Raw genomic sequence first — 17,955 nt, 5'->3', positions numbered from 1 at the left:
GTTAAACAATACAGAACTTATCTATCTATTGATTATTAATATATTGTAAATAGTGGCTCGCATTATTAACCCTTTAAATTGATTTTAACTAGGAATATGTCATGCATCTTCCCAGAGTAGCCCATGATTTTGAAGGAGGGGAATCAGTATAGTTTGCAAATCCATTTAAAAATCTTATAAACAATTTGTGATTGCAATAATATTCACCCTCCTGCTGGAAAACCCAAAATTATAGGGGCATCCTTGGGGTTATTATTATTATTGCATTTTTTTCCCCCCTGCAAAGATTTTAACATTTAATGGGGATTGTACCATTCCTGAGGGGAGGAGGTCATTTAATGGGGGTTTGCTGTTATTATTACAAGGGATCCAACATAGTTTACTCAAAATTCTCTTTTTCAGACGAGGACTAGGCAGACATTTCTCACTCAAATTCATGCACGCCTATTTGCATGAGACCCAGGTGCTATGGAATGAAGTTGACACAAATCATGTTTGAGTTACAAGCATTTGTATCAAACCTCTTCGCTCCCATTACTCCTAGCTCATTCATTTGTGATTTAATCTAAAAATAAGGTAGGTCACATTGAATGTCCCTCCACTATTTTGGAAAAAAAATCATGTAAAGCAAAAATGAGTACCCCCTTGAACATCCCTTAATTAACACACTTAACAATCCTTGATTAAAATTAATTAGGATTATACAGTGTAGAGACAGTGAATCTTGCTTTCTCTAATTCTCCCTTGATTTTACATAAAACCTTTCAAAACCAGAGGCATTGCAGTAAGGGGTAGGAGTGGGATCCAGGGTCTCAATGGCCAGAGGATCCTTGCAAACCTGGTTTTGAAGTGAAAAATGAGAGATATGAATCAAGAAAGGAAGGGGGCCCAATGAGACTGCTTATGTATACAGCACGAATCACGCAGGATAGGTGAATGGTAATATCTCAGGAACCCTGTGGCATAAAAGGAGCTGTTTTCACTGTTTGGCCCAGGAAAACTGATCTGCATCTGTGAGCCCCTACCTCACAATTTCTCCAGGAGCTGTTGCATAATTAGTGTGATAGTGTCAACCTTTTTCAAAAAAAAAGTATCATGTGAACTCAGAAGAAATAAACCTGTTTCTTTAAGATCCCAGAGTTTTTTAGTGAACAACCTGAAGAGAACTGTTCAATCTGATTAAAAAAAAGAATATGGTAAGTGGTATTGATATACAATATATTGAAAAGAAATTACATATTTTCCATATTATGTGCTATTTGGTGTAGATTTATATGTATAACAGTTTTTTTTTTTAAAAACCACACTGTTCTTTTTTAAAACTTCATGCTCACAGATTTCTTAGCTATGATGTCCTGAAACATGTGGGTTGTTTCTCTTTGCACTTTGTCTTGATGAAATGGTACCTATGAATAGCATTAAAAAATAACATAAAATAAGGTACCTTTTTAAATTTGTTACAAAATATTTAAGACGAATTAGGTTGCTTTTAGGGTCTCACCTGATTGCACACAGCCACTCCATAGCGCACAAATGTGGCAAAATGCTCACAGTTTTGAGATAACAGATTGTAGTCAAGCACTTCACCCAGTAAACCATGCAGTCGCCTCCTCATATCTGTAACAGAAGATGCTGGATAATGATGACAGTTGTTGCTGATTTTGATCTTTGCTCCTTCGGGCACAGGCACACTAGTGATGTGTTCACGCTGGATCTTGGTTTGTCCCAGAAGAATGCTCCCACATGAGGGGAACACTTTCTGTAATATGTGAATGCGAAACATCCTCTGCAGTTCATTTTCATCTGAAATAGATCAAGTCAAATAAATCATGGCTCTTGTTATACACAAACCATTATTTACATTATTTACTTATTATATTATTTCCTATTTTAAAATATGTATGCTTTCTGAAAAAAAAAAATCCCTTCTTAACCACTTGACCTTGGTAAAGTGTGGTGGATGCAGAGCCATGGAAACTGGACAAAAGGCAGACCCACACCTTAATTAAGACATCAACCCATCACCGGACACAATGCACACATTTACCCCAAGGGAATGCACACTAGCCAGTCCAGCTATTGCAGTTTTTTTTTGGCTGAGGGTTCAAACTGGATAACTCCATGGATACAGTAACTGTTGCACTGCCTGGCATCCTCAAATTAACACAATATAATTTAAAGCAATTTCTTTTCCTTTACTTCTATCTATCTATCTATCTATCTATCTATCTATCTATCTATCTATCTATCTATCTATCTGGCCACATACTGTATATTGTAAATATTTCTGTCAAAGAAATCAGTAAATTAAAATTTCTTTAGAAAAAGAAGTTATTGTACTTGACATCCATAAAACATTAATTGACAGGATATTATTCAGATTGTGGAAATACAAAGCTGATAAAAATAGGAAACAGTTAAGCAACAGGGGACTTACCAAAATTTTAATAATGCATTGATATGTGCGGTTAAATTTATAAGTTTAATCGAATATATTTAAATGTAAATGTACTGTAGTTTTTCAAATGTAGTTAATCCATTCCAGGTCTCAGGTCATCTTGGATCACTACTTTATTTTACGATTGTGAAATGTAGAAATAATAGTAGGGAGAAATATTTATTTGCTCTTTTATTTACACTTATAAATAAATAATAAATGATTGTACTGTATAAGTATATATAGTACAGGTCGTCCCTGACTTATTAACATTGGAGTTATTATAAATAGACCGCGGTTCTACTTCCTTTACTTTAATCACGGAAGTAGCTCACATGTATTGTACATTAAAAAAAACACTGCAGTGCACTAGAAAACAAAATGTACTATTATAAAATACTTTTTTTTAACAATTAACTGCTCCATGCCTAAGTGTGTGTAAACGTCTGACTTCAATGCCATGTACGTGATGTCAGTGATACAGTCCACTCTGATGTAGATTACAGTAGTGTAGTAGTCAATGGTTTACTGTAGAGGACAGTTGTATCGTTAAATCTATTGTCATGTCTAAAGTGAGTCCCATGGCTTAGTACACTAGTATTGGTAGTTATTAAAGTGGGATGAGCGGATTAAAATATGGTAATGTGATTTAGACCTGTCTGGGACTGTGGATGTAGTGGTGCAGTCCAGTCTGTAGTGGTGCAGTCCATGTTGAAGCAAGAGTAGAGCTGTGTAGTCAAGTCTTATTTAATAAATCTAGTGGTGTTGTCGGCTCTGAAGTCAAATTTAGTGGCGTCATCCGGTCAGGAATGTTAATTCCAGTGCCGTAGTCCAGTCTGAAATAAAGTCCAGTGGTGGAGTCCAATCTGAAACATTAAGGCCTGTTATATTCCAGTCTGAAGTAGCGACTCCAGCTTTGCAGTTCAGTCTGAATAATGATTCTGGTTGTGTAGCTGCATGTGAAGTGCTGCTTGTCACCTGCAACTGCGAAATGAACCACTTGACCATCTCCCTCGTATACCCCCCAGTGTGAAAAACCAATGGGATATTTGAATTCGATTAAATCTCCAAGCTGCCCACAACGTATGATATTCTTTATCTGTTAGCAGTAAAAGCAGAGAAAAGGTTGTGAAAAATACAAAAGATTAGGTAAAGTAACAACATCATACTACTATATAAATAATACTCCAATTTTTTTTTGCAAATAACTGATTAATACGTTAATTAAGACTTACCTCAGCAGAACTAGCCATTTTGCTTCTACGTTTTAAGGTGGAGTATACAAGCTTGACAAGAAGGTAGGAAAGACAGATAACAGTCAACTTTTGAACTTTGTTAGTAATAACACTAAAGTGTTACGCAATGGGATTGTAAAAAGTACAGTTAAACCCTGCTGCTACAATACTGAATGTTGTGACTTCTAAACCAACAAAAAACACAGATTTATAATTTGTGCAGATAGCATTTATTACATATAAAAGCGTATCAAAATCGTACAAAACAACCATAAGAGCAACATTAATATTTTCTAGACAAAAATGCCTAATGCTACATATTAATGAACTATCTTAAGGTAAAATACTGGCTTTCCCAAGGCACTTTGAACTGTCTTGCTCACATGTGTATGTAAATATAGATGCAATATCATATTTTCGTACCAAAGTATGCACAGCTTATGACTTTTATAACTGACGGTAAAGTTTCATCAAAAGTGATCTAGATTTAAAAAAAAAGACACTTTTAATTTTATTGGGGAAAAATCATTGGATGTACTGTAGGCAAATATGACAGACCATGACAGTTAAGGACACGTGGACGGCTTGGTGTGTATAATGGACCTAGATGAAACACAACCTAAGGTGTATTTATGTAGTAGACATAATCTTCATACAAATTCACATAATTCAATATGGGTTTATGTTTAAAGTTGTTGGAACATTATGTGTGAGATAACGTTGTTAAAGAAAATGCAGTTCATCCGTACCATAAAGTTTATCTAAAAACATACATTCTTTGATTTCTAAAACATATTTTGTATAACAAACGAAAAAAATGTTACAATTTTGGTATTTTCAATACTATCAGTGACAAAATTCTTCAAATGATTTAATTTTAACCATCTGCGCTAAGAAGTGAGCTGAACGAACAAATCGGCTAAAAGTAATAGAAAAACAAATACACACAAAACAAATTAAAAAAAAAAACGTGTTGGAAATGATTAGTGCAAAGATTTCATATATACAAAACAGAAAAACAAACACAAATAATACTGTGCTTGAGTCAAGGCTCTGCTGAACCATGGCAGTACCTGGCCCGGTGTTAATGTTAATGTTCTAACCAATTCTTACCTAGTGCCCTGATTTGGAACACCCCATGTTAACCACATTTACAGAAACCATAAAACTGGTTTCAGACATGACATGTTAGAAAACCCTAGTACCTTTTGAATAACGTGTGTATTGATTCCATAATGGCAGAATGTCTTCTGATGGTGTCCAAAATTAGACAGAGGATTTGGTTTTGTTGTACTTCAGAGCAAACCCCTATACATGACAAACATAGATGGTGTAAAATAACTATTTTTCTCCAACTTTTCAACTTTTCACTTAGTATTTTCTGCCTATGGCTTGTATAGAAAGCCAGAAGTGCTTCATGTTGGCTCATGTAACAGTCTTTGGAAATGTTCAATTGAAGAGATCTGAACAAGGCATACAGTTAAAAAAACACACACACACGCAAGTGGAATCGAATGCTTTCCTAAAATCAAAAAAACAGGCACCAATATTTTTGATTCTCTCCCACATACACATGGCAGTGATGTGCTGGCAAAGCAGCTCTCAAGACATTTACACATTATTAATAAATGTCCTGAAGGCTAGTATCTCCTGAGGACCTCCTAATACTTGATTCACATGTTGTACTTCTTTAACTATGCTAGCTTATCAGGTTCAGCTTTCTTCCCCGATAAAGGTTAATGCCACCATTTAGCTTTATTATTTTTTTTTCTCCCCGAATGGCTTTTACTTTTAACAGGTAGATGTTTGTGTGTCAGCAGTCTTGGTGTGAAATTGTCCTTTTAAATGAAGCTTGCACTTTGTTGCTATCTTTAACCTCAACATCTAATTTACGGTCGAACCTTACTCCAAGCATTATCAGTTCGGAGAAACACTGGATGTGATACACGTACAAGAACAACGCCTGTTTCTGGAATGTCAGGAGAAGTGTGTGCTTCCATAAAAAGAAAAAAATTGGAAATTATAAACAATGGGACAAGGAACAAATCTCTAACTGAATCCTTCTCCAACCTAAGGGATTAGGCTGCACAGTCTCTCATTCAGTTTACAAGTCACTACCACATTATTCGCTTGCTCCCCGGACCATCTCTGTCCTCAGAAGTGTTCATCTCAGATGTTGGCACAGGAGTTGAGCGAGTGGAGGGTTGGAGTACTAAAGTCGGCGTCGAGCCTGAGATATTAAGGCTTTCTACTGAATCTGCATTGAGCAGGCGCTGGTTCTCGTGTTGCGGGCAGATGACGTAGCGGCCTGGCGGGTGAATCTCTGCTGTCGCGACTGATTCTGTGCCCTTTAATGGGCCCAAAGAGCACATGCCACCGGCTATGTTGGGATCTCGTCCCCCGACAGCCCCCAGCTCTCCTGATGACTCCTCCATGTTGACATAGAGGATCTCGTCAGGATCTTGCGGGTCAGGAAGCTCTTCCAAGGCTTTCTCAAGTTGGCAACACAAGACTTCAAAGCTCGGACGGTCCTTCGGACTGAGCAGCCAGCAGGAGAACATCAGGGAGTATCTGAAGGAAAGACGTATACATGATATGAAACAAATATGTGCACATTTCCTCGATTATTACTAAAAGTAAACAATTCAAAAAACACACTCACATGCTGTCCAGGCAGTCCGGAGGCTGTTTTAGGCGGTTGCCTTGTCTCAGATAATCGTAAATCTCACTGTTCTCCACACCGGGGTACGGAGTCTGACCACGTGTAGCGATTTCCCACATCGTAACGCCAAAGGACCACTGATGAAAGATATGCACAGTTGATTATAAGAAAAAAATTATATCCATCTGTGTTACATAAATATTTATAGCATATTAAATTTATTTTATTTCATATTGTCAGTCATGTTCTAAATTTTAATGTTGCAGTTTGTCAGCTTGTCTAATTCTGCAATAATAATAATAATAATAATAATAATAATAAATTTAGCAAAAACAATAGTATTTGACACAAATAAAATAAAAATCTAACACTGCTTTTATGTGAAATGAGAAAATGTGTTATGCAGTACACAAAATCACGGTAAGCTCACCACATCACTCTTGGTGGTGTAAACTCTGTCCGCCAGGCTTTCAATCGCAATCCACTTGACAGGCATTTTTGAGATGCGGCCCTGTCTGTAGTAATCACCGTTGTAAATCTTCTTGGAGAGCCCGAAGTCAGCAACGCACACGTTCATGTTCTCGTTTAACATGCAGTTACGTGCTGCCAGGTCTCTATGGATGAAGTTCTTGCTGCTCAGGTACTCCATTCCTCGAGCGATATCGGTCATGAACTTCACCAGCATCTGAGATGGTAGATACTGCAAAAAAAATAAAAATAAAAAACACATAAAAAAAAGAAACATGAATTTTGGACATTAACAACAATAAAACTTTAATAACATCTCACTAAATGGAAAATTATAAAAGCACTGTGCATCCTTTACTGTGCACTAGGGGGCGGTAGAGCACTTTCTTTGTTCAGTCCATAAGCAAAAGGTCATAGACATGACCAACTATCTGAAAGTACAAGATGTTCTTTTCCTTTATCTCAGCTATTTCTGATTAGTTTGTTGTTACTGAGTACATAATAACATAAATGAAAATAATTTGGTATTTTTTTACATGTTTCATAGGGAACATCTTTGACAAAGCAAAAGGTTTGAATCTTTAGTTTTATTCTTTATGTAATTAAAGTGAACGCATGTTAAGGTCAGTAAAGGTAAGCTTTTAACAACAGATATTGTCCTAAATCAGCTTTATGGATATGTGGGTTTCCCTTTCGCAACATTATTTCGGCCTCATGTAGCTTTTGCATATTGATATAATGTCTACGTTACTACAATTAATCTACATTTATTAATGCATGTAATTCTATTTAATGAGTTTAACATGAAAATTTCATTATTTACACAATTTTGTTTGTATACTTTACTTGAGTAGAAATTCTGTTGATACAGGAAGCACTTGGTTCGGCTTGATGAAGGAAGGAAACTTTTAGAGGAACCCAGTTCTTAATTATTAAGGCACTGATGCACACTGGATACGATACTGCACTTGTGAAGTTTTTACGTTCTTGACCTTTTCTACTGGACATACTGTATTTGTGTGCACGCATACGTGTGTGTGTGTGTGTGTGTGTGTGTGTGTGTGTTTGTGAAAAGCAGAGCAGACACTCACTACAGGGGAGTCGCCCAGTCTTGAGTAGAGTAGGTAGCTGTGCAGGTCACCGTGTTTCATGTAGGGCAGAATCACCACAGGAGAGGGAAAACCTTCACTCTCTACAGTCTGCAAACACACTCCTGCAACACACACACACACACACAGATTTAAGTTATAAAAGCAGTCTCTAATAAATAATGGCTTAACATGCATAGTAATGTTTAATTATTAATTTAATAACACTTATGTATGTTTTTTTAATTTGTTTTATCAAAGTACTGTGTATAAGCACTGATCTACAGTTTCAGACACAGGAAAGTTCAGTGAGAGAACTTTGCACTTTCTAAATATTATGTAAATGTAAAGCTGTGCATGTGTTTTTATAAAATAAAATAGGAGAGAGGGGGCAGAAAAAGTCAGAGAGAGAGAGAGAGAGAGAGAATGGAAGTAAGAGGAAGGGATGGAGAAAATGAGAGTGAGGCTGAGAGAGTGAGTGTGTGTGTGTGTGTGTGTGTGCGTGCGTGCGTGTGTGTGTGTGAGAGAGAGAGAGAGAGAGAGAGGAAGGGATGGAGAGAATGAGAGTGAGGCTGAGAGAGTGAATGTGTGTGTATGTGTGTGTGTGTGAGAGAGAGAGAGAGGGAAAGAGATACACATTACACGTTACATATTAATGCACACTTTGCACATCAGGTAACTTTGAACTGTGGCTTTACACATTCTGCACATTGTTTTGCTCAGGACTGGACATGGTCTCTATATTCCACTTCAATTCTTATTTATTAAATTTTATTATTTGTACATAATGTAAATTTTTATGTTTTTCACTGCTAAAAGTTTTTCTATATTTTTCTATACTTAAAAAAATCTTATTTCAAACTTTATATTCTTTTTAAAAACTCTTATTTTTCTTATTTTTACATTTTTAGATGATCAGTGGTTGTACAATATAAGCATTTCAGCATGGTCAGCCTTTACATTATTTACATTTACATTTACATTTAGGCATTTGGCAGACGCTCTTATCCAGAGCGACTTACATTTTTATCTCGTTATACATCTGAGCAATTGAGGGTTAAGGGCCTTGCTCAAGGGCCCAACAGTGGCAACTTGGTGGTTGTGGGGTTTGAACCTGGGATCTTCCGAACCAGAGTCCAATGCCTTAACCACTGAGCTACCCCTGGCCCTACATTATCGTTCTTGCTGTTCTTGTGTATTTACACAAGCCGATACAGCAGGTGGCAGTATGCACTACTTGGTCTTTGAGTCGCCAATAAACACAAAAAGAAGATGTGAACAGGGACGTTAACCTTTACAGTATGTCTAATATTATTGATATTTCCGAAAAAAAAAAAAGAGTCAAGAGCAACACTCGCATGCTTTCCTACTTTAACAGCAGTGACTCTGTGGGTCAGACAATGAGAATGACGCATGCAACATGCACACAGGAGGAGACATGTGTCTCTAATAATGTTGCGTATAAACAGCGATCTATGTTTGTGTTCAGGCACGGTTGACTTCCATAACTGATTCAATCAGTGCCTGAGACCACCTCTTCAAGCAGACTTGGGCATGGTTCCCGAGCACGGAATGATTGTGTTCTCGCTGATCAGCATTAACTAGACTTGGGTTCAAGTGTACTTGGAAACGATCCCAGGGCCCTAACATGAAAACGGCCTAAGTGATAACCAGTGTTGGGTGTAATTGTCTAAATAATGGATTACTTGAATTACTTATTACTAGTAATCCAATGCGTTATGTCCGCCATTTAAGTACTTAGTTATTTGGTTATTTAAAAAAAATATATAATCTGTTATTCAGACAATTTATGGAATCCGTGAGCCAGACAGCAGTCATTCCCAATCCGTTAGTGTGTGTGTGAGTGTGTGATAGTCGTCCTACAAGCCCCGCCCCCGATAACCCGCCCCCATCTGTTATTCCTGCTGTAATACCTCTATCTCACCTACTGTATGCGGTTTGACTATGCGAGGACCGACGTGCAGAAAGATGGAAACCTAATCACAGCAACAAAACCCACAGTGAATCATGATGAACAGTACTAACGGCCACCGCGCGAAACCGCGTAGGTGAAATAGGGGTATTAGTAATTAACAGATTATGGACCATGATGGTAGAATAATTATAAAGGTCTTGACTAAAACAACATGCATGAGGAATCACAACGGAGTTTTCATTTTCTACAATGAAAAAGTACATTACTTATCAGAAAGTAATGCTGTAATGTAACTGATTACTTTTTAAAGACAGTAATTTTGTCATATAATTAGTTACTTTAAAAAGTAACGTCTCCCAACACTGGTAATAACAGGAACTCATCTATACACAGAAACATTGTGATGTGTCATTCCTAAATAATACTATTAAATTAGATAAAACTATTTCAATTGACAAAGTGCAATAGGCAAATACCATAAAATACAATGCAATCCTCTTCAAGGTAAATAATCAACTTTGCATTAGTAATAGCATTAAGGCATTACGGTTTTGTTTCAATTAATTATTTTTTACAGTCTTGACTTGTTTAAATCTAGTTTGTCTGTGCAGAATTGGTTTTCCTTACCCAGCAGCCTCATGACATTCTGATGGTCAAACTCCTTCATACAGGCTGCTTCTCTTAGAAAGTCCTCCATCTCAGTGCGTGTACAAATAGCAACTGAGAAAAACAACACCATGTTAGTTAATGAAGCAACTCAGCAAATCATTTGCGATGAGGATTTGATTAATTATTGTACTGTATGTAGACCTACTCTTCATCGTCTTGACTGCTACTTTAAGGACTGAGTCCTCTTGAGTCAGCAGGCCTTCCATAACAGAGCCAAACTCACCTGTACACAAAAACACACACTAATACTATTAGCACTAATGACAAAATACTGATTTATTGTGCATGCTGTGAGGCTGTAAGGGCACTGCGGGATGTAAAGCCATGCTCACCTTCGCCAAGTGTTTTTCCCAGTGTTAGTTTGTGTCTGTCCACCATCACGTCTTGCAGCTTCTGTTTGAGTTCATCACTGATGCCCAGCGAGTTCACTGCAGAGACAAACATACACTGATTATTAGCTTTCTACAGACTTTAGGTCTGATTTTTTTTTTAATCTGTATGTACAGTAATTGTGACACATTATCCCAAATGTAAATTTTTTTCTCAACAATTTGCACTTATTACAATAAATACTAGTTTAACTTCATATGTCTGCAATGCACCAATCAGCTAAAGGTGACTACTGTGCTAAGAAACTCAATGCTGCATCTGAAATCCTCTGTCCCTGCCCTTGAACTAGTTCAGATTTTTACTGGAAGAGCTAATAATCATATCAGGCAGCTGTGAGCTAGGCTTTATTCATAGTTATTACAGTATCAAAAAACAATCAGGTCGGTTGTAGTGAATCCTGAAGAAGGCTTACACATTTACTAAAAGATGAGAAAACCCTCTGCTGCTTTTGTCAAGCACGCCATGGCTAAATAGAACTGGAAAAGTCTGTTCTTGCTTTAAACATTCCCACAAGGGAGAAAAGTGGAAGGGAGGAAGCTGCCAGGGAATTTAGCCAGTATATGATTGTCTCTCTCTCTCTCTCTCTCTCTCTCTCACTCACACACACACACACACACACACACACTAGAAGCAAGAAAAATAAAACATGTGCTTCATCTTACACAAAAGTCTGATTTCATTTCTCCCTGGCTGTTTTCTCTGATAAAGCATTACATCATAGTTCACTTGAGCACAAAAAAAACAAGTGAGGTCAGATACAATGAGCCAACTCTCTAGGTTTGGCCAGTTACATTAGTTACATCAGTCAAATGTGCTAGAAAGTCATGGGTGGGAGATATAGATGGGAAAACAACACAATGAATGATAAAGAAAAATCATTAATATTAGTATATTTTTCATGCTACAGAGCAAAATAAAAATATTATATTATATATATATATATATATATATAAAGAGTATTTTTATCCTTCTACCTTCTCATGGAAAAACCATCATACATGTCTATGATCAGCTGGAGACAAGTAAAAGTAAGTAAAAGTAGAAATACAAATTTACATTTGTACTTGAGAAAAAGTACAAACGTACCCGCCTTTAAATTTGCTTAAGTACCAAAAGTACTGAGCTTTTATTAGCTAACTTTGTCATAATAAAAGAGTCTCTCTCTCTCTCTCTCTCTCTCTGTGTGTGTGTGTGTGTGTGTGTGTGTTTCCAAACTGTAAACAAGCTCTTCTAATCGCTATCAACAACCATCTTCTTGTCTGATGTCAAACACCTGCTGCACGATTAAGCATTTTACTGAGGGAAGGCAAATCACACAATTATTTGTATAATAGTCAGCAGGTGGCGGTATTACCACTTCCAACGCTACACACCACCAAGTACAGCAACAAAGTAACTTTGCCTAGTTACCTTTCACAACTGTCTATTGTTTTACTCAGGGTTAAGATATGTTTAAGTCCTTGTGCAAGTTGCTGCTATTGGGATAAAAACATACGAGATCGTGCATATTCACTTGATTTAAAAAAATTTTAATCAACATTTTTGTTGTGATTAATGTATTATGTTGGTTTCCTGAAAAGAGCTAGCAGAAATGAGGTCTTAAATTTAGAAATTATAAAAAAACTTTATTTTACACCAGTTGCATAGAAATGTTAACATGAATGACTATATTATTATTATTATTATTATAATTTTTTTTTTTTTAGTAGTAGTAATAGTAGTAGTATACCTCCTGTAATTATAACTTGGAGATTTACAGTTTTATAATAGTGGAGGACAGTATGTGTGTGTGTATGTGTTGGCGGGAGTCAGTGCTAAGATATTGTTTTATATGTTATTGTTTTAGATTTTCACATCCTTTAGAGAGAGATGTTCTGCGGATAGTGACATAAATTACCTATTTATCCGAAGAACTTTTAAGAAGCTTATCCAGATGGGGAGTCAAGCTTCTCCAAGCAGTATTCTACTACTAAGGGTCATTCAACCGGGAGTTTTGAAATAACAGGTGCAAAATTGCAGAACAAAGTAACTCCTATTAATTCTCTAAAAAACATTTTCAGTATGATGAAGCCACAATCGGACTGCCTGCTTCATGTCTGAAATGCTGGCCTCCTGGGAACTCCTTTAATGGCCCATGTGGAAATATCCCCTCTTAAGGGGGATGTGGCAATAACTCCCAGCTGAGATCCTCTAATGTGTAAGTGGTGTTTGTGAATGATTGTGTGTACAGTTCCCACAGCCAAATGAATCTCTTTCCCAAGTTAGTGCCAAGTTTTGCATCTATTTTCAAGGATCAAGCTTTCCACTCTTTGAATGCTCATGAGAATGACTGCAGTGGATTTTTTTTGCTGAATTGTCATTTATGAACATACAGACTTCATTAAACAGTTCAGATGTTTTACTGCAGCTAAGAGTCTCCTCAGCATACGTCATCAGTTTTATGGCTTCATTCACAGTAACATTCATTCACATTCAACATAAGTCCCAGTTTGACTTGAACGCCCTTTATATTACTGTAGAAAACAAATCTTCTCTAATGACACATCTTGATAGATGTGAAAATATAAAAAATATTGCTTTATAGTAAGGGTCAATGTAAAAGTGATTAGTTACTTATCAATCTAAAAAGTAGAATAAACTTACTGAAGCAACTTAATGCATGGACTAGCACAGTCATTTGGCATGAAAAGAGCCCATAATTCATCATGTCCTATCTTACTGAAAAGGGTCTCCTGGAGCACATCTGGTGTGTTTGTGTTTGTGGTGATTGCTAGTGTTTTCCTGCAGCTGTGAGCTCACCATAAACCCCACAACTATGTGTTCAGTCCTCAAACATGCGCTCACATGCTGAGTGCAAATGCATGTTCGTTCTTGTGCAACTGTACACTTGTAAAAAAAAGTCTAAGTACACGTGAGCAGGTGGCTAAAGTGATGAACAGCTCTACAGAATATAGTCGAATTCCTTCCTCTCTTCATTCAAGTAGATGTTCTTAGCAGTAGAGTTTCTTCCTTGACTATTCTGATGTTAGTGTTCATGCTTTTTTTTTTCAGCCACTTTGTCACAAAGGCAAGCTGAAATGAAGCACTGAGGCTAATATAAAGGAAGCACTGTCTGAACTAGAGCATGCTTTGACACTATGAAACGTGATACCATACGTGTGTGTGTGTGTGTGTGTGTGTGTGTGTGAGTGTCCATTCTTAAGAGCATACAGGTGCTTATCTATGCTATGGGTACATCTGCACACTGAGAAAAAGGTTATATCTAATAACATCCAGCCATATTTCACCAGTTATCTATTACGAAATCAAAGAAGGGATTTATAGGGCTAGATGTGAGAACTTCCTTTATTTCTCTCTATACAGTAATCCACTGCTACACTAACGCACTTATCCCAGCGTTTCACTAGTGTTAGGAAACCATCAACATAGAAAGTTTTCTCAGTCCACCAGCACAGTGATCAAACTGCCTGCTTCATGTCTTAAACACTGACCTCTTAGAAACTCCTCTAATGGCCCAAACATGTGGAAATAACTTGGAGCAATAACTCCCAGCTGAGTTTCTGCAGATAATTGTGTATACAGTTCCCACACCACAGGTGCCTCTCTTCCACAAGTTGGTGACAAGTTATCCATCGATTTTTAGGGATCAGGCGGATATACTCTCTGAATGTTTCCATGAACAACTGCAGTGAGCTCTAAGCCACCATCATTAATTAAGATGCGGCTAAGAGTGTCTTTACTGTACTGTGCTTCATTCAGTAGAAATTTCATCACTAGTCACGGTTTGACTTGAACGCACCTCATAAGTGTTAACGAAAGAAGAAAGGCAGGATACAGTCTGGATGTGGTGCCAAGCCATCACAGAGCACAAGCACACACACACTTATACACAATCCTGCACTGCTATATGAGCAATTTAAAAAAGTAAATTAGCCTACACTGGATGTATTTCTACTGTGGGAGGAAACCGCAGTACCAAGAGAAAACTGACCAAGCATGGGGAGAACATTTATACAATTTACAAACATACAGGCCAGAGGCAAGATTTAACCCTCAACCCTGGAGGTGCAAGGGTACCCCTGCCCTCCCAGATATAATAATAATAATAATAATAATAATAATAATAACAATGTTTGCTCGGTGTGTTAGGGCTCCGAGTTAGTGGTCGGAAGGTCGGGGGTTTAAGCCACAGCTCTACCAGGTTGCCGCTTTTGGGCCCTTGAGCAAGGCCCTTAACCCTATCTGCTCCAGGGGCTCTGTATCATGGTTGCCCCTGCGCTCTCTGACCCCAGTTACGCTGGGATATGCGAAGAAAGTATTTCACTGTGCCGTAATGTACTGTATATGTGACATATGATATAAAGGTTTAACTTATAAACATAACTTAAAATATAAAAAGGGATACTATTAAATGCAATGCTTTCAACTTTACCCCCAAAACAAAAAAGCATCGTTCAAGCATTTTGTCTAATAGCTTAAGGCTTTTGGTAGTTTTGGAAACACATTCCAGCATTCCATGTTCCCATTTTAAAAATACTGCAAGGCAGAAAGAGTACACCATCAGTCCAGGGGTCAAGCCTTTGACAGAGCCACAGAGTGCACTTCTGAATGTCACTCGCTCAGTTTTTCGTCATGTTTGGACATGCTGAGAGATTGCAATCTCAGTCCTGAGACTAAGCAAAACACTGACAGTAACACTCTTAACATACTACATTCTGACAATACAGATTCTGACAGATTGTTGCAGTCTGTAAATGAGTGTTGGAGGTCTAAACTAAGTCAGACTTACATGTGGCTTCATTGGTGCGCCGGCTGTAGGTGCGACGGGCCCGATACCGAACCACCAGCTCTCCGCTCTCCATCATGGGCTCAAACGCCTCACTGTGGCCATGCAATTTAAACACAGGTTTGTGTTGTTTAAGTGTCATTTTCCATTTTAATATTTAGCATGAGAATGTTGTAAATAAATTTTTTATGTAAAAAAAAAAAAAATGGAAATAAATGAAAAATATAGTTAAATATACTTTATATCCCAATACATATTTGTTTTGCAATAGTCTTTCTTCATCACTCATTTCTTCATATTTTCCTTCCAAAAAGCCAGATATTCTTATATTTTTAATATATTCTTGAGGAATAGTTCTCCAGGCTTCCTAAACTACTTTTTTGGCTCTAAGACTTTTTCCTTTCATCCAAGTACTTTATATACCTGACCATTATGCATTAAATGCATGACATCATCATCAGTACTCACCCAAAACGTGTTTCTTTCCTCCGAAGTTTGGCCATATATATAGCCATGAGCACTGCTAGACCTATAGCTACCGCCACAGCCATGACCACGTACCACCAGTGCCAGGACAAAACTGGAGATGAGGGTTGACCTGAGAAAAAGAGAAAAAAAAAAGTGACTAGTGTTAGAAAGTCACTAGAAATTACTGACTGAATAACAAACTTTTGGAAAGTGTTGATGTACAGTATGAGCTACATTATTTGAGTATCTTCTATTCTATGCTCCTCGTGTGCATTAATAAGACTTGGCTGCCCATAACCTCTTCACTGGTTGACCAGTTTTTCTTCCTTGGACCATATTTGGTAGTTCCTGACCACTGCAGACAAGGAACATCTCACAGGTTCTGCTGTTTTAAAGTTGCCCTGACTCAGTTCTCTAGCCATCACAATTTAGCTCATGTCAAAAATGGTCGAATCCTTACGCTTGCAATTTGTTTTCTGCTTCCAACACATTACAACTTCAGTGACCATATGTCAATCAAATTCAAAAAGATAATGTTCACTTGCTGCCTAATATATTCCACCCACTTCCAGGTGCCTTTGTAAGAAGATATTGTAACTGTAGCTGGTGTGACTGCTGTAACATTGTGTGCCTTTGATTAAATTACTGATCATAATAAAGGAGGAGTTTGCTATTTTTAAAGACTCCTGTCGACTGTGAGGTGAACTGCAAATGGGAAAAAAAAAGCTTCCACGTTGTCTTAAATGCATTAAAAAAGCTATTTAAAAAGTTCTACTCTAACATCTGTTGCGTTGATTACAAGTTTTTTACAAATTTTCAATTATGATTTTATAATAAATGTTTTATTGTTCATTTCAGAAGATTAAGGACAACAAGGACAGCATGGTGTGAGACCTGTCTCATTTTTTACTGCATCTTTAAATTCCTCTTTGGTTTAAGTTTAGTCGGAAGAGTGTTGGGAAATTGTGTCAGTTTCATTTTTGCTGGTAGAGCGAGTGGTGGAGATACAGCAGCAGATGGAAGCCATCAAGTTAAGTCACTTAATGAGGTGGGAACACAGATACACCTCACAATTTCAGAAGCACCAATATGTCACACAATATGGCGGTGCCGCTCTGGACTATTATGTGGACCATTAGGGCAATGGTCAGACAGACTGGAAAACATTAGGATACAGACTTGCAGCAGCTCTCTGTGTGTGTGTGTGTGTGTGTGTGTGTGTGTGCGTGCACGATTTTCTCAAACATGACCTCAGTGCATGGCCCTACTTTACTACAGGGTGTGTCCCCACTTTTTAATATGTTTAGCTCATACTCTTACTCGTTCTTCCCTCATGAATATCTTTCCTTGTCCTTCCTGTCCCTGTCCCACTTCTCTCTTTGCTGCCCCCCTTCTCTCTCCCTCACTCACTTGGTCTCTATTGTCTGTTGTATTTAGTGTTAGACTAAGCAAACAGAGATGTATCATGGTGTTAAATATTTATGACTTGCCCCCCTTCTAAACCACCCCCCCTCCCTTCTTTTGCATTTTGTTCCCGTCTTGTCTTGTCTCTTTCTTCCTCTTTACGCTTAGGAAACATCCCACAAAAAAGAAACCAGCAAGAAAGGAGAAGGAGTTGCAAAATATTGAAAAAGTACATGAGATCACTTCCATGTGTTTGTATGTGTGTGTGTGTGTGTGTGTGTGTGTGTGTGTGTGTGTCTGCATGTGTGTGTGTGTCCACTCACCTGTTGAACGAGAAACGTCTGTAAATGAAAAAGAAAATGATTAATAAGTGTATAAATGATTATTTTTATTGTTTTGAATTGAAATAGAT

General features: G+C 37.5%; 2 protein-coding genes across 2 annotated transcripts in view; both read right to left on the bottom strand.

Moving 5' to 3' along the window:
• Positions 1 to 521: 521 nt before the first annotated feature.
• Positions 522 to 3,731, bottom strand: LOC128513414 (phospholipase A and acyltransferase 2-like). The gene is made up of 4 exons (XM_053487167.1): positions 3,673 to 3,731; positions 3,416 to 3,536; positions 1,502 to 1,803; positions 522 to 1,406 (listed from the first exon to the last, which is right to left on the bottom strand). The coding sequence occupies exons 1-4, from the start codon at positions 3,688 to 3,690 to the stop codon at positions 1,317 to 1,319; spliced, it is 531 nt and encodes a 176-aa protein (XP_053343142.1). The 5' UTR covers positions 3,691 to 3,731; the 3' UTR covers positions 522 to 1,316.
• A 148-nt stretch (positions 3,732 to 3,879) lies between these two features.
• The window catches only part of LOC128512966 (tyrosine-protein kinase receptor UFO), a 36,374-nt gene continuing 22,298 nt past the window's right edge, over positions 3,880 to 17,955 (bottom strand). The window contains exons 10-19 of the mRNA XM_053486523.1: positions 17,867 to 17,884; positions 16,140 to 16,269; positions 15,675 to 15,766; positions 10,828 to 10,923; positions 10,641 to 10,718; positions 10,454 to 10,546; positions 7,894 to 8,015; positions 6,765 to 7,034; positions 6,335 to 6,471; positions 3,880 to 6,243 (exon numbers count right to left, since the gene is read on the bottom strand). Coding sequence (XP_053342498.1) covers positions 5,787 to 6,243; positions 6,335 to 6,471; positions 6,765 to 7,034; positions 7,894 to 8,015; positions 10,454 to 10,546; positions 10,641 to 10,718; positions 10,828 to 10,923; positions 15,675 to 15,766; positions 16,140 to 16,269; positions 17,867 to 17,884 — 1,493 coding nt within the window. The 3' untranslated portion in view covers positions 3,880 to 5,786. The remainder of the gene's footprint in view (positions 6,244 to 6,334; positions 6,472 to 6,764; positions 7,035 to 7,893; positions 8,016 to 10,453; positions 10,547 to 10,640; positions 10,719 to 10,827; positions 10,924 to 15,674; positions 15,767 to 16,139; positions 16,270 to 17,866; positions 17,885 to 17,955) is intronic.

This window comes from Clarias gariepinus, chromosome 25, assembly GCF_024256425.1.
Source record: "Clarias gariepinus isolate MV-2021 ecotype Netherlands chromosome 25, CGAR_prim_01v2, whole genome shotgun sequence".
NCBI classification, from domain to species: Eukaryota; Metazoa; Chordata; class Actinopteri; order Siluriformes; family Clariidae; genus Clarias; species Clarias gariepinus.
This window is presented reverse-complemented; position numbering and strand designations above follow the sequence as displayed.

What these genes read in the sequence shown, in the direction of transcription:
- LOC128513414 (XM_053487167.1), bottom strand. An exon ending in GGTTCATTTCGCAGTTGCAG is followed by an intron (nt 1,804 to 3,415) that starts GTGACAAGCAGC and finishes GATCTATTTCAG; the next exon opens with ATGAAAATGAACTGCAGAGG. An exon ending in GAGTGGCTGTGTGCAATCAG is followed by an intron (nt 1,407 to 1,501) that starts GTGAGACCCTAA and finishes TGCTATTCATAG; the next exon opens with GTACCATTTCATCAAGACAA.